Source organism: Mesoplodon densirostris, chromosome 3 (genome assembly GCF_025265405.1).
Source record: "Mesoplodon densirostris isolate mMesDen1 chromosome 3, mMesDen1 primary haplotype, whole genome shotgun sequence".
In the NCBI taxonomy this organism is placed as follows: domain Eukaryota; kingdom Metazoa; phylum Chordata; class Mammalia; order Artiodactyla; family Ziphiidae; genus Mesoplodon; species Mesoplodon densirostris.
This window is the reverse complement of record NC_082663.1, coordinates 97,464,548-97,479,845: the sequence shown is the minus strand read 5'-3', so window position 1 is coordinate 97,479,845 and position 15,298 is coordinate 97,464,548. Positions and strand designations below refer to the sequence as shown.

Below are 15,298 nucleotides of genomic sequence, written 5' to 3'. Positions count from 1 at the left end.
ATAATACACCTCTTTGATTTCAAACTAAGGATGGCTGCTTAATGGTGCTTTTACATGGTAGTTCTAAAATTCTTGAGAATCAGGCATTGCTTTCTCCGACTGTTTGCTTCACCCGTGACACACATTGCCTGTCCTCAAGCATAAGTTTAAAAGATTACAGACCTCATGCTGCTCTATTTTTTTTTCCATTTGAGTACATCAGATGCATGGTTTCTCTAGATTTACATGTAGAATATGGAGATGTGGTGGGTATTAGACTAACACTTCAGCAATAGGCAGGAGCTGATTTCTCACATTTGTATGAAACGTTTTCCTACCTAACTACCATCTGGTCCACATTAATTTCCTCTCATAGCCATAGCTTTCCACTACCAATGAGTTTTCCATATATTTGCAGCATATGGTCCAGGAAATCTTTCTACAGAGAATGTGTCCCTTAGGCATGTATTTCCCCTAGATTACTGTACTAAGAAATGTTCTCCCTAAACCATACTTATGGCATTACCATAAAATTGCCCCTTGAACACAGTTAAATTGAAAGTGCTCAAAATGCATATCAATTCAGGTAAAAGAAATTCTTGCTACTTGGAGGAGAGGCTTCTTTTTTTCCTTCCCCCCTTTCTGACTCCCTGCAAAGCTATTTCTAATTGTTTGCTTAGGCTGGGTGCTGAAGTCTCTTAGGTTGACCGTATACTGCATGAGAGCATTGTTGAATTCAAGAGTAGAAAATAGAGGCTATATTTTAGACCTCAAAATAAGCAAAAAATAAGTAAAAGAAAGTCTGTATTTCCAATTCCAGGTTAGTAATTTTCCTACCCTTGTTCTCTTACCAGTATTGGGAGATGAGATGTGAAACCCAGAAATATAAAAACAAAAAGTCTAGACACAAGAATTCTTTACTTTTAAATGAATAGTTTTTAGCAGTTGGAGCAAACTAGACTATTTGCAACAAAGCGGATATTTGAAGCTGTGTAAGAGCCAAACAAGCTCTACACAGAAAGGGGCCTCTTAAATGTTACCAAAGCTTTGTGGTAACACTTCAAGTGTGGAGCTTCCATGGAAATCCTATAGCTTAGATAAGCCACTTGGCTTGCTTGCTTTTCCCCGCTTTATTCACACACACACACACACGTGTATACGTGTGTGTGTATACATAGTATGTAATTTATAGTATTAAAGTCTCCTAGGAATCCAACTTCCAATAATAATTGTAAAAAAGAAGAATGCAGTGCATTCATTATAATCTTTCTTTCCGGTGGCTAGTATCATATTTATCACATATGCTGTGATCACAGCCCAAGGCTGGAGCCACTTGTGAATCTGTCCTACTTTCTACCAAAGGCACCAATTACACATTCACAGTAGTTGCCCTGATGTCTTTTTTAAAAATTGTTCAAGAGGTTGCTATAGGTAAGATGCTTTAATAAGCCAAAGACTCTACTTGAAAATCACAGAGAGGTTATTTTTTATTTCCACCAGAGAGAACAGGTAGTGGGGCTTCTTTAAATCATTGTGACAGCTTAGATCAAAGCACCAGATATGATCTGCATTTAACCTTGTGGAATGATGGGAGGGAAAGCTTAGAAATGTGTTCACAGGAAACATCCAGTTTCTGCCATAACTCCCAACCTAGCCATTCTTCCTCTGGCCTTATCCTATGGTAGGCCACTCTGGATCTCAAAAAGCTCTCCCTTTTTAATCTGAATTGGATCAGTCGGTGTGGCCTCAAAAAACCACCTCTCACTAGTATGAGTCAGGAAACCATGAAACTAACTTGGTTGGAATAAGACACAAAAGGCACAGCCATAACAACATGGAGAAGTTGAGGCCTCTGTTCCAGGAAGGAGGGGGTGGGAGCAGATCCCTTTAGAAAGCAGTCACTTCCCCCACAAAGAGGAATGCCTGTGAGGCTGCGTTGCAGCCGAAAACTAGACACATCCTCCATGGGAAAGGCTCAGGGCAGCCGAGTTGTTAGTGACGGGGCAGAGGCTCATCCACTACCCTACACCTGCCCCATCATTCACAAATGCTGTCCCCAGAGTGGACACGTTCTACCTTAGTGCTGCTATGAGAATACCAAAGAAGGACTCTGATACTTCTTGAGCGCTTACTATGTGTCAGATACTGTTAGGTACTTTCAACATGATGTCACTTTATCCTTCCAACGCTGGGAGGTAAACGACATCATCTCCACTTCGTGCACAGGGAAAACCAACCAAGGCCCAGAGAGCTTAAGTGATTCCCTCAGGCTCATCCAGCAAGCAGCAGAGACAAGATCTGGCCCTTCATCCTCTAACTACAAGTTCAAGGGGTCTTCTGCTGAATCCTACCCACCAGTCTTGTTATTTCTAGGACAATCTCCTTTGAGTCTTTTACAGCCAGCGTGGGTGTCCAACCTCCTGGCCTCTGAGCAAAGGGAAAGCGGGTGTCTCCGGTGATGTTTTCCCTAACTATATTTGTGATGAAAACAGGGCACTCCAGTTCCCTCCTGCCCAGCACCACCACGTCCAATTCGGCGGCTCAAGAGGGGTATGAGTCTAGGGGAGGAATGCTGGACTGGAAGGATTCACCTGACAGCACAGACTCTTTGGGGGCAGTGTCTTCCCATAATCACCAAGACAAGAAGGGTAAGGCCTTGGAAGTACCTCTTCCTCTGGGGGGAGAGGGAGGGAAAAGTGGGGAGGACTATGGAACTGCTTCCAGCTGAATCATAGCAGCATTTAAGGAACGAACCTCCAACACACTATGATTGAAAGCGTCTCAGAAAAGGCTGCAACCCAATCCTCTATGCTAGGCTTGATCCACAATGATTCCCTGACCAAGGAGAAACCACACAAAACAAATAACACATCCTCTAAGCTTCCTCCACCCAAGAGAGGCATGGCTTGGCCCAAAGCAGATACTAGCTCCTGAGATCCCCTTCCACTCCTCTTAGCTTGTTCAGTGATTTTTGGATCCTCTCTTCCCCCTACAATGGGATGGAATGTGGTGCGGGCTTTGGCAAGTACATGTAATCAAAGTAAAAGCCCGTTTAATCAGTGAATGGAGAAACAGCAGAGTTAAGTCTTTTCTGGCTGGTAGCATCCCTCACTCTCGCATGGTGCTGAATTTGAATAGAGCTGAGGTCCTGAGACGCACTTCATTGCCCTTAGAGGATAACAGCTAAAACAAAAATATGTTATTTAATCAAGCAGAATTGCTATGCATTTAAAATGGAAAGGAAGCTGAACTAGATGAAAGGGACTCTACTGTGAACTGTCCTAAATTCTCCCTGGCTTTCTTTGCTCAACTAGAGACAGGAAATGTCATCTCTTTTCTCGCCATTTGCTGCTTCTGGTAACACATCCTACTTTAGTTGCAGCTGCAACCAAAGAGGCCTTTACTTGTCCAAAAAACAGTCTTGTAAATCAGAGACTGAAAAGCTCAGTTATGTTGCGAGCTGTTTCCCCCCATTCAGCCTTGTTTACTTCTATATGTTTTCAAGAGTTTCATCCAAGCAGGGATTTGAGTCTCAAGGGCAGAGCAGCCACAGTGACCCTTGGAAGACAGTCTCTATCATGTCTTCCCCCAGGGTTTTCTGTATACATATTTCCATCTTTACTTTTAGAGAATGTTTGCTAGGCAGACTCACACACTAAATTTTCATCTTTTTTTTTTTTTTTGGCGGCTCATCTCCTGAGAATGTCGTACCTTCTGCTGCTACATGCCAAGCCCAAATTGGGAAGATGTAGCCCTTTTAACTTCTTTTTTTTTTTTAAGTCTTTACTGAATTTGTTAAAATATTGCTTTTGTTTTAGTTTTCTGGCCTCAAGGCATGTGGGATCTTAGCTCCCTTACCAGGGATCAAACCCGCAACCCTGCATCGGAAGGTGAAGTCTTATCCACTGGACCGCCAGGGAAGTCCCTTAACTCGTTCTTTAATATATCCCCTTAATCGATTTTATTATTCTTCTATAACTTCTTACTGTTAATATGTCCTGCCCCAATCTTTTTTTTCTTTTTTTAAGTGGCTTTTGTCTCAGCAGCCTCTAAATTGGTGGGATCCCTGCTCTTAACCATCACAAGAAAGCACCAGGCCAATTCGTGATGGGGCACAACTATCACAGCAGGCCACCAGCCCTAGCATGTGCCATTATTTGTTCTGTGTGGCTCCCGACCGCAGATGTGTTAGTCTTGGCCGAGTTCTCAAGAACAGACAATGCAGTAAAAATCACTCTGTATTTGCCCACTGCAACTTTCTGAAAAACCAAACAGCCTTTCCAGTAAAGCATTAAATATGTCAACCAAATATCTAGCTGCTGGTTACAGTCATTTCCTCTTTGCTTCACTGAGACGGATGGCGTGAATTTTCTCCAATCGTTACCTCTCCCGAGGGAGGGAGGTTATCAAAGAGTCCAATTAACACTTTGACAGATCATTTTAAAATTCGGCATTGTTCATTCTCTTGGGTCTTATTATGAATATTGACAAAGCTGGAAGCAGTCTACAAATTGTCAAACAATGGTGGCAGAGGTGACTGCATGGGTGTTTTAACATGATCACTGTTCTCCTGCTATTAACTCCTTGCCTTGCCCTGTCAAATTTGAGCTTCATTTTTTGACAACTGATTATGTGTGTATTTGATAGGGCAATGACAACGAGTTGTTATGCAGAAACTTCAAAAATAAAAAAGCAATGTAGCTTAATGTTCCTTTTGTCGTGATTTTTTATGATTTTAATTTCCATTTTGCTCTGAAGTGTTTTTCTGTTTAATGTTCATGATTTATTTTGAACTTTTGTTTTGCCAAGCACTGTGTGGTATGACTTGGTGATGGCGTTACTCCGTTGGAAAAGTCTTGTTTCTTTTCTGACTCATGATTACGTCCTTTAACTTGACCCAATCTGTGATCCCCTCGCTTCTTTCCATTCCCTGACGTGGGTGCCTTAATGATGTCACATCCGGGTGTGTAGCACCCCCTGGGATGCAAGAGTTTAATGGGGTTTCTGCGGTCCTCTGGTGGGTGCTCTTTTCACTGGGCCGATTGTCTTATGGGAATGTGACATTTGTGTGCCCCAGCTTTAGGAGCTAAATATACTCTGGAACTGTTTGTAGAATACCGCACATTTCCCCACTAAGCAGAAAATGTGTCTGCTGACCAGCTAGCCGAGGAGGAGTCAAGTGTCCCATGCCCTTTTCATTTTGGCTGCTGAAAAGAGACCAGTGAGCCAACGAGCCCAGAGCTCTGCTCTGCAGAAATGTCGAGCACCACTGGGTTGATCCCACTCCTGGTCCCAGCTCATCCTCCAAACGGTTCTGCATTTCCAGAGTATGTTTGCTTGCCTTTTTCTTTCTTTTCCTTGCTGTGTCCTTCGTCTTGATTTAATCCTGTGCGTCCCTCACGTTCTGTCAAAGCACTGTTCCTCACCTTGCAACCTAACCCCCTTCTGCTACCATTGTTCTTAGCCTCCCCCTTTCAAAATAATAGACCCGAGCCTCTGCCCCTCTGCGGAACATTCCAAGGCTCTTTCCTTCTACACTGGGGGTAGCATTCCGATGCTGTACGTGTATATATATATACAGCCGTACTAACAAAGCGTGAGAAGAGAGCTACAAAGCACACAGAAGTATTATCACAGAAAATGAAGTAATTTTCTCCCTCAGTAACTGGCCTTGTCCTTCATTACCCTACTGGCCTTGTCTAATATCTCTTGTCCTTGCTGCTTTTCTTTAAAATTGCCTGATATCTTTCAAGCCCTAGATTCATTAGTAAAAACACAGCCAACTGCCCTGTTTTATCTCTGGCTCCCTAGATGTCTGGAGCCTCTAGAGCCAGCCCTTTAATCACCAAGTTGATAAATTAGAAGCGGCCCTGGCTACTTCTTTCTTGGTTTTGCCACATTTAAAAATATATATTATTTATTCATCCTATAACTATGGAGGTGGTAATGAGTAGTTACAAAGGGGCTCTAATTACATATGAATAAGAAAGAAAATCCAGTTTATTTTTAGATCTGGCTCGTCTCCCCTCACCCCCCTTCCCACAGCAAAAGAAATAAGAGCTTTCTTTTCTAGGTTAAGCAATACTGAGAATTAATAGCCACTCTTGTGCCTCTTGTTTCTGACCAAAAGTAATAATCTTCCAAAACCTGATTTCCAAGAAGACTGCAAGATAGGTGAGGAAATTAGCCAGGGACAGATCTGCCAAGAGAGCTGTGTAGCATAAATGTCTAATGTAATCGTGGACCACTGCCACAAAGACACAAGAATAAATCAGATTAGAAGAAAATCCCCTACTTCAGAGTTTATTTTCTAGAGTTCTTGTGAGCTCTCAAAAAACTGATGAAATAGTCGATATATACAAAAATGTTCCCATTTGATTGGAAATGCCAGAGCTTATATATATGCTTATATATTTCGGGAAATCTTTAAAACAGGATATTATCACATTATTACATTTAGTCAAGAAGATGTCATTACAGACAAGGAAAAGATGTAGAAACAGAATTTAAATTAGAGATCAAATGAATAATTTAATCTAAAATGTACAGCAAATGCTGAATATATTTTAATCAATGTACAAGCTATTTTGTAAGCAATTTTTAGTTTGGGAAATAACATTCCAGTAAGATTCAGAAGGTCTATGAAGAATGATGAGTATACTGGCCACACTGCATAACAATCCTGAATGGAACTGTATAAATCACAGAGTTTATCAACAATCCTCTTTACAGTCAATTATTTATCCCTCAAAGGCATCACAGCCTCCAAGTAGGACATGTCACATCTTACATGAGATGATTTAGATGGCTCAGAGACACCATGGCCTTCAAGAATACTGAATCATGTGGTGGAAAGTTAACATCCCTTTCATTTCTCTTTCCGTCTTCTTGGTTATGTCAAGGCAAAAGTCTCAGTTTGGTGCTTTAACAACTACGGAAACTTGCTACTACCCTTTTGAGAAGAAAGAACAGGCTTTAGATCGAGGGCTTTGCCATGCAGCTGGAGCTAGCTGGAACAAACATTGTTTTGCTTTCAGTTAATTTAATTTTTATGGTTATCTTCTATCTATGAAAAGTGACACTTTTTTCCATTTATGATAATGATATAAAGTTTCCACTGGAAACACACCTTAAAGGTAATTTAAATAAAATATTAAGTAACTACTAATGCAGGAAGTATAGGGATACAGAGGTATAAAAAGTAAATAACATGGTAAGTGAGGCTCATTGATTTCACTAGGACTGTAGCATTGGTAGCTGATGAGTAAAGTGTGGGTAACTCTGGCCTGGAGCAATTTAAAAAGTCCAGTGGTGATTAACCTAAACCAAAACTGTGCTTCTGCCATTTGGAAGAACGAGACTGAATAATGGCCCTACCTTCTGGCTGGGCTCTGAGCGCTGCAGTTATACGACCTGGTGCTCTTCTGATTTCTCATCCAACTACTGAGCTTTGTGACTAGGGATGAGAAGTTTGGTCAAGTAGGAATTGAGAGTAAAATGGATTTAGACTAAAAAGAGATTAGTCATTCTAGGCTTCTTAAGCATCTGGCGAGATGATTCTCCAGACCAGCAGTGAGCAGCCAAGTGTAGACTGCAGCTCGTTATTTCCCAAATTGTGGCCCAGGGAAAGTTTACCTCCAGCACTTCTGCTTCCCGCCTACTTTTCTGAGATCTGTAAGGACTCTTGGGCTACAGCATGTTCCCCTGACTTGGCAGTAAGCTACACTTGATCCTTTTTTCCCTTTTCTCTCTTTCAAACTTTACCTATTCTGAGTCCCAAACCCTCAGAGCCAGGCTTTCTTCATGAACAGGCTAGGAAATCCCATTTTAAGAGAGTATATTTGGTAACAGAGCCTGGTCCAATAGCTTCTGCATTTTAACAGTCTGCAATGCTTAAAATCTAATGGATGAAGGATTTTAAAGCATCTCAGTTCTCCCAATTGGGAAAGTGATTTCTTGGTTCCTATCAAGTCATATGCAGGTGATCTTATTTACAGAGCAAATTATTGCTAATGATGGTAATAAAGGGAGAAAAATAAGATTCTCTTCTTTCCCTGACTCCTAAACTTGGACTGCATTTTCTCTGCCGTTTCTTCAGTAAGATTACATAACAAAAATGTTTTCTGAGGAGTCTTCAAGCAAAATTTATTACTGGCTCTACAGCACAGTATTGGCTGCCAATAAGGAGTTAGAGGCTAAACTAGAGATAGACATAGTTCCTGTCCAAGAAGTATCAAACTGCGAGACACATGAAGCACACAAAGACACAAAAATGCACCAAAAAGCCTTTATGACCACTATTGTCTTTGTGAACAAGGCAAAACGGTGCACGGCAGACTTTAGAAAAAGATATTAGACAACTGAAGACAACCTGGCTGATCACATCAAGGACATAGCACTTGGAAATGGCTTCTCTGCCCCTTTAGTCGTCCCCTTCAGTGCCAATATTATAGCAGTCATAATATCACTTGACAAGGAGGATGAGGGAAGTGAGTACATCTGGTACAGGACTCATATTTAAAAGTTTTTTGGAAATGCTGGCCAACTCAGGCTCTTTTTTTGTGGGTTTTTTTTTTTTTTTTTTTTTTCTTTGCGGTACGCAGGCCTTTCACTTTTGTGGCCTCTCCCTTTGCGGAGCACAGGCTCCGGACATGCAGGCTCAGCGGCCATGGCTCACGGGCCCAGCCGCTCCGCGGCATGTGGGATCCTCCCGGACCGGGGCACGAACCCGTGTCCCCTGCATCGGCAGGCGGACTCTCAACCACTGCGCCACCAGGGAAGCCCCAGGCTCTTTTTGAACATCCTAAGCTTTATTTAAAAAAAAGAGTACTTAACTCCATGGTAATATGCATAGCTTTTATCAGTAAAACCTATAGAATCACAGTCATTTTTAAATGTGATGGTAGAACAGGACCGTCTTGGAAGAGAACTCAGAGAAAGGGGTTGAGAGGGGTTCTATTTGATGGGGAAGGGGCTGCTAGCGGGGGGACAAAAGGCTCCAACTTCCACCTAACAATCGACGGCTAACTCAACCAGGTAGGAACATGCACAGTCAGGGCCAGGGAACACTAAGAGACGGGGGACTGGTTGCTGCTGTTCCAACAACGCTTCTGAATTAGAGTTTCCTTATTTCTGATTTAGAGGGTTAGAGGAAAGGTATCTTTCAAAGTTCATAAGAAAGTTGGCATCTAAGTTGCTGTTGTTGCTGATAAAGATACAATTCTTGAAATTTAGCCCATTAGTATATTTTTAAATTTGTAAATTGTGCTAAACCTGCCCCATAAAGGCTTACTATCATTTTTGTTATGCTCTGTTAAGCTATTTTAATCTTCGAAAGTTTAGAGTGAGTCTGAAGAATATTTATGGGGAACCAGTAGAAGCCCATTATTTGGAGGCAGAAGAGTAGGGTTGCTACATAAAATAGAGTGCTCAGTTAAATGTGAATTTCAGATAAACCATGAATAATTTTTTAGTATAAGTATGCCCCACCTACTGCACGGGACATACTTATGCTAAAACATTATTATTTATCTGAAGTTGAAATTTAACCAGGAGTTCTGTATATTTATTTGCTACCTGGCAGTCCTACTGAAGAGGTTGCTGATAACTTCTCCAGTGAGTATATAAGATCTAATCTCTAGTCTACATCTACCCTTCAACTCTTAGATAATCTAAAATAACCCATATAAGAGGAATTAAAGTAAAAATTTCATTCTGTGAAAAATATTATCATTGTATTTAATTCCAGAGAAATATCACTAACAGTTGTATATGCGCTTGAAATATGTTAGAGTAATTTTAAAAATTATCACTGAAATCAAGCTTCCAAATGTCACTTTTAAGTGAAGAAGGCTTAGAAATCAAACTGTTCCTAAACAAGGGTATGATTAAAACTACTGTTTCTTTCTAATTTTAATTTAACCTCAGGTTTTTATCAACAGTTATGTAAACTATATGGGGTTATTTTTCTTCTTCAATTATATGGCTGCCTTTGTTTGTTTGTTTCCATTTCTCATTTCCACGACTTTGAAGGATATGAACTGGAATCAGAGCACTAGAAAATAATAGTTAATTTAACAGTTAATTTAATTTAAGAGAAAATGTAATAATGGTAACAATAACCCTAGTCTCAAAGAAAGGCAAAATGGCAACGTTTGTTCACTTCTTTCTTCGTTCATTCAACAGATGTTCAGCAAACATGCCCTACATATAAGCCTTCTGCTGAATGCTACAGTACACACTGATCTGATCCAACATAAGCCCTGCACTCAAGGAGCTTGCAGTTTAGCAGGGGGTACACACAGGTGACATCCTGGTTAGCAGTGGGGCAGAGTGAAGTCTGAGAGTAAGAGAAGAATTCAAAGGGGCCAGAAAAGGGGCTTTCCTGGTGGCGCAGTGGTTGAGAGTCCGCCTGCTGATGCAGGGGACACGGGTTCGTGCCCCGGTCCGGGAAGATCCCACATGCCGCGGAGCGGCTGGGCCCGTGAGCCATGGCCGCTGAGCCTGCATGTCCGGAGCCTGTGCTCCGCAACGGGAGAGGCCACAAAAGTGAAAGGCCCGCATACCGCAAAAAAAAAAAAAAAAAAAAAAAAAGAGGGCCAGAAAGGGAATTGAGATTAAAAGTCATGCTAAGGGGTTTTGGCTTTACCTGTAAGCAGTGGGTGATAGGAAGGAAGATGGGTGGTAGGGAAGGAAATACAGAGGGCAAGAGATTGACAGATGACCGATATATAATAAATTGATTATTCAGTCATATTAGGTGGTTAATTGCATGTACACAATAAGCCTGGAAAATGGAATCTTGCATCAATTTTGGATCTAAAGTGTGTTTCCACACATCACTGGCATTTTCTGTAGATGATCCTTGCCAAGCTAAGAGCTCTACCCTAGGTAAAGCCCCAAGTAAGATCAACTCCAGACTCGGCCTTCTCTATCACTTTAGTTAAAACACTGGGGTGCAGGGCACATGGCAGACTTTTCATCCAGAACAGATTTTGAAATTGGTGGGGAGACTGAGAAAGAAATGCCAATATAATCCAGGGTGCCACCATTTATTTTTTTACTAAATTAATATTTCTTTATCACCTGCCAGAAAAGGAATCTATTTGTAGTCTCTGGCTTTTCTTTGAGGCACCCAGGAAAATGATAGATTGTGAGGTCAGGTGCTGGGCTTTCTACTGGAAGACAGGCAAGTTTCCCTGTGAGCGTGTGGCGGGGACGATGCCCATGTGGTCGGCTGTAATTGTTCTTTCAGCAGTGCGGGAAGAGGGGTAGATTTGATCTAATTAATTTTGCATCCTCTTGACAACTTGCTGAATTTATCTAAGGTCTTGATGAGATTATTGTGGAAAGGGTAGAAGGGAAAAAAGTTAAATGTCAGCCATGTAGAAAGCTGCTTCATCTCCCTGCCTGCCTGAATCTGAACACCAATATTTGAATTTTCTTTTCTAGAGATACCAGTTAAACCTTTTTCTCTTCACCTAACATCATTTTCTCAAAAAAAAAAAAAAAAAATGAAGAACTTAAATTATGATTATAGAGACTTTAATTTTTTCTTTTAAAATCAGCAACTTAAACCTTGGGGTATTAAAAAAATCAATTCACCTTCTAAAAGTGCTACTTACTTTAATCTGTAGCCACTTTTTCAAGCCACATCACCCTTGACATGAATTCATTTTGCTCCCACCCTTTTCCTTTAGTCTTTTTTTTTCCATTCCCTCCTATCTTTTGCACAAAAACACACAAAAATGACAAAGTTTTCTGACAGCTTAATGGAACTTTCAAGGACTACAGGGACTAGGTTAGGCATGATCGTGTTAACTGAACATCTGGTGTAGTTAAAAATGGGCTCTTTAATTGGTTCAACTGCACTGTGTTCATCTAAAATTTGTTTTGTCCTAACAATAAAATTGTGAAGAGTCGACACATATTTTGGAGCATGTGTGATAATGGGAAAATAATATTAGCTTTGTCTCAAAACTGTCTTTCTGATAGCCTCGTTTCTTGGAGTTAAAAAAAAATGCTTGTAACACACAAGTTTTATTTTGCAAACCTTGCTGCTCCACCAACAAAGTAGTCTAGCAAGGGCAACAGAGTGGTAACCGGGAAATTTCTTGAGGACAGCCTCTCTTTTCTTGACATTATACATGAGAATGGCCTTAAAAGCTGCAGGAGTTGCTCAGAATACATAATTCATGCCACTGTCATAGAGAGAAAGAGGACAGAAGAGCTGTGTCCACTCGCTGGTCCCAGAGACACAGGCTGTGCAAGTAATAAACAGGTGAAGTCCTGCAAAGCACGTGGACTGCACTGCGGGCCTGAGCAGACCTGCAAGAACGGTATCAGAGGTCAGTCTCCCAGCACTTTAGTGGTAGGAAGGCCCTGGAGTCTACTAGTGAAATGCAGTTGGATAAATTCACATATACTGGGTACAGAGTACACAGCTCTTAATCGGTGTCAGAAAGCTAATAATGGGCGGCATGAAGGTTTGTCATCCTTAATTAGTATTTCTTAAGCTCTTGTAAGTCTACAATTGGGCATTATCTTTGTAAAGAGATTCCTTTTTAACGGGATAACAGGAATTTCCCACTGCAATTATTTTTAAAATTTGTATTTTTTAAAAGATGCACTCTTTTTCAAATATGTATCTGCAATTAGATTTCTTCGCTAAAGGCAGGGGCAGCCATTATGAACTGTATAGAAATAATGGAAGTTCAGTATAGTCACCACTGGCAATGCTTTATTAGAAGGGAAAATGTCAAGAAATTTGTAAGGCAGCAAACTGCGTTATGCCTAACCTTTTGGACATATTAGAGCTTGTTGTTTCCAGTCCTATAGCCTCTTATTATTCTTAAATAATAGATAACACTGGACACCATCATCTGACATTTGTTAAGGTAATAAATACACCGTAAGTGATGATGGGTCTTGCACTCCATGATTTAAAAGCACACAGCAGAAACTTAATGTAACTTAAAATGTCTTATGTAATTCTATGGATTTGCAGACTCAGTACAACTCAGCAGATGTGTAAGCACGGAGCTCCACTGAGGGCACTTTTGTACCAGGCATTTTTATTACTGTAAAGCAGGACCTTAATTTGGGGAATGAAACATGAGCTCAGGTCCCTCCTTCCATCCAGAAAAGAAAGGAAAAGAATCTTCCTGAGTTTCTTATTCTCTTGTCTGATCGTGGAGAGGTAAGGGAAAAGATCCCCTGAATCATTATCAGATGTTGCTTGATGGCTGTGCATTGCTTGAGTGGAGTTGATTTCAAGGTGACATGTGATGCAAGCTTTAAAGGAGGCTGCTCTATTCAATAGTGAGTTCCTACCAAGCTTCTGCTTCTTCTGTCCCTGGGACCCAGTCCTGACTGGGCTCTCTAGTACCAACCACACTACCTGATGGCCCCTGTGACAGAGATGGGGAGCATCAGCAATTCCCCTGTCTTTATGCTGAGGCAAATAAAGAGACCATGTGCATTTTTCCAGCAGCTTTTGGCTCTGGCATATTGGGTTGATTCTGTTACAGAAGTAGTGGTACAACATTTTAGGCCATATGTCAAGCTTTTGTCAGGTACCAAGGGAAAGTGTTAGGGATGTGTTTGTCTCTCCAATAAAACCTTATCAATTTTGTATTCTTTGTCAGAATACGGCAACTGCAAGAATACACGAGACCCACTAAAGAGTCATACTTTAGTGAACATCAAGGAAGACTATTTATTCATTTTTTTACAAATAATTTTGAAAGTCTGGCTATACACTGCCTCAGTGGTGTCTGGGGTTGGACTTTAAAGCATAACACCTTGATGCTGTTTTCTGGAATATTATTCATATCATTTAGGGCAGTGCCTCTCAAGCTTTAGTGAACATACAAATCATCTGGAGGCCATATTAAAACATAGATTTCTGAACCCAATCTCCAGAGATTCAGATTCAGAAGGTCCGAGTAGGACCCAAGGATTTGTATTTCTAACAAGTTCCTGGTGATGCTGATGCTGAGTAATACTGATTTAGGACACCTTCCAAGTTGTATGGGCTATCTTATTTAAGGTCAATTTCCAAGATTTTGCTGTATTTTTAAATCCTCATTTCTCCATTCTTGGCTAATACACTGGTACCCAACCAAAGTGCTCCATCAAAATAGCCTATCTGGCACCATGCAGAAGGAAGGTAACTTGTCAGAAATTCTAGAAACACTCCCCTTACATTATTAATTGAACATTAACATGTGTCCTGCACAATGCCCAAGATCATACAGCTAGTTACTTATAGATCCAAGACTTGAACCCAGATCTTTATGACCTCAAGATTTACGTTCTTAACCAATAATACCCAGCCCCATCTATAACCCAGATCCCAAGAACTGTATTTCCAGCAAGTTTAAGTTTTAGGAGCATTCAAACAAACCTATTTCCTCATATTTGTTTTATCTTCATTTGGCAGAGAAAAAAAAATCAAAGCACTGCAAATAATCCAAAGAATCACCTGAATTTCACAATTTTATAAGGAGATCCACTTCCCTATTTTGTAGCTTTGATGCCTCTTAAGAGAGCAAAGGAAGATGGGACCAGGAAGCTGGAAAACAGAAATGCTTTGTCTGGTTTCAAAAACGATTTAGATGCTGGGTTTCTAGCCTTATTGGAAAGAAAACCTCCAAAGGAAGGAAGATAAACCATGCAAATTCTGCTTCAAACCTTGCCCATCTGAAATAGTCATTACCTTTACAAAGACAGTGACAGTCCTAACACATGGAGCCACAGATCAACATTCCCGAGCGTGGCTTTTTCAAATGATCTCATCATGACCCCCAGTCTAGACCTCAGTCTCCGCTCCGGGTGTAGCACTCCCCCTGGCAGTGCCGAGGCTACAACAGTGGACCAGAGGAGGCACAGTGAACCCGGAACTCCCACTGGCACAGAGGGAAAATGAAGTTTTATGCTCATTCTCCCGTTCCCTCTTGTGAGGGCATCCCAACAAGTAAAAATGTATCAATGTCAAAGGTGATAGAACTGGAAGTGGATTCATCTGCAGACAACCACAGTCAGTATCATTTCAATTTGTGAGTTTTAAAGTAGCTTCTGAACTGAGGATATTAAACAGCCAGGAAGCTGCCTCTACTTTGGCATGGTCAGTCATGAACTTGATACATCTTAGAGACCATGGCCCCTCCCGGCACCTAATCTTCAACCTACCAGGAGGAAAAAAAAAAAAATTGAAAATAAAAGAAAAAGGAAAGTTTGAGTTATAAACTCTGAGTCCATTTCCACGGCTGCTGGCAGTTCAGTTTATTTCTAAGCCATCTGGTTCGCATTATGCAGT

At 41.0% G+C, this 15,298-nt stretch overlaps 1 protein-coding gene across 2 annotated transcripts in view; it reads left to right on the top strand.

Moving 5' to 3' along the window:
• The window catches only part of SEMA6A (semaphorin 6A), a 60,064-nt gene that overhangs the window by 36,842 nt on the left and 7,924 nt on the right, over positions 1-15,298 (top strand). For both annotated transcript variants that reach the window (XM_060091865.1, XM_060091864.1), the window contains one exon: positions 2,472-2,627. In XM_060091865.1, coding sequence (XP_059947848.1) covers positions 2,472-2,627 — 156 coding nt within the window. The remainder of the gene's footprint in view (positions 1-2,471; positions 2,628-15,298) is intronic.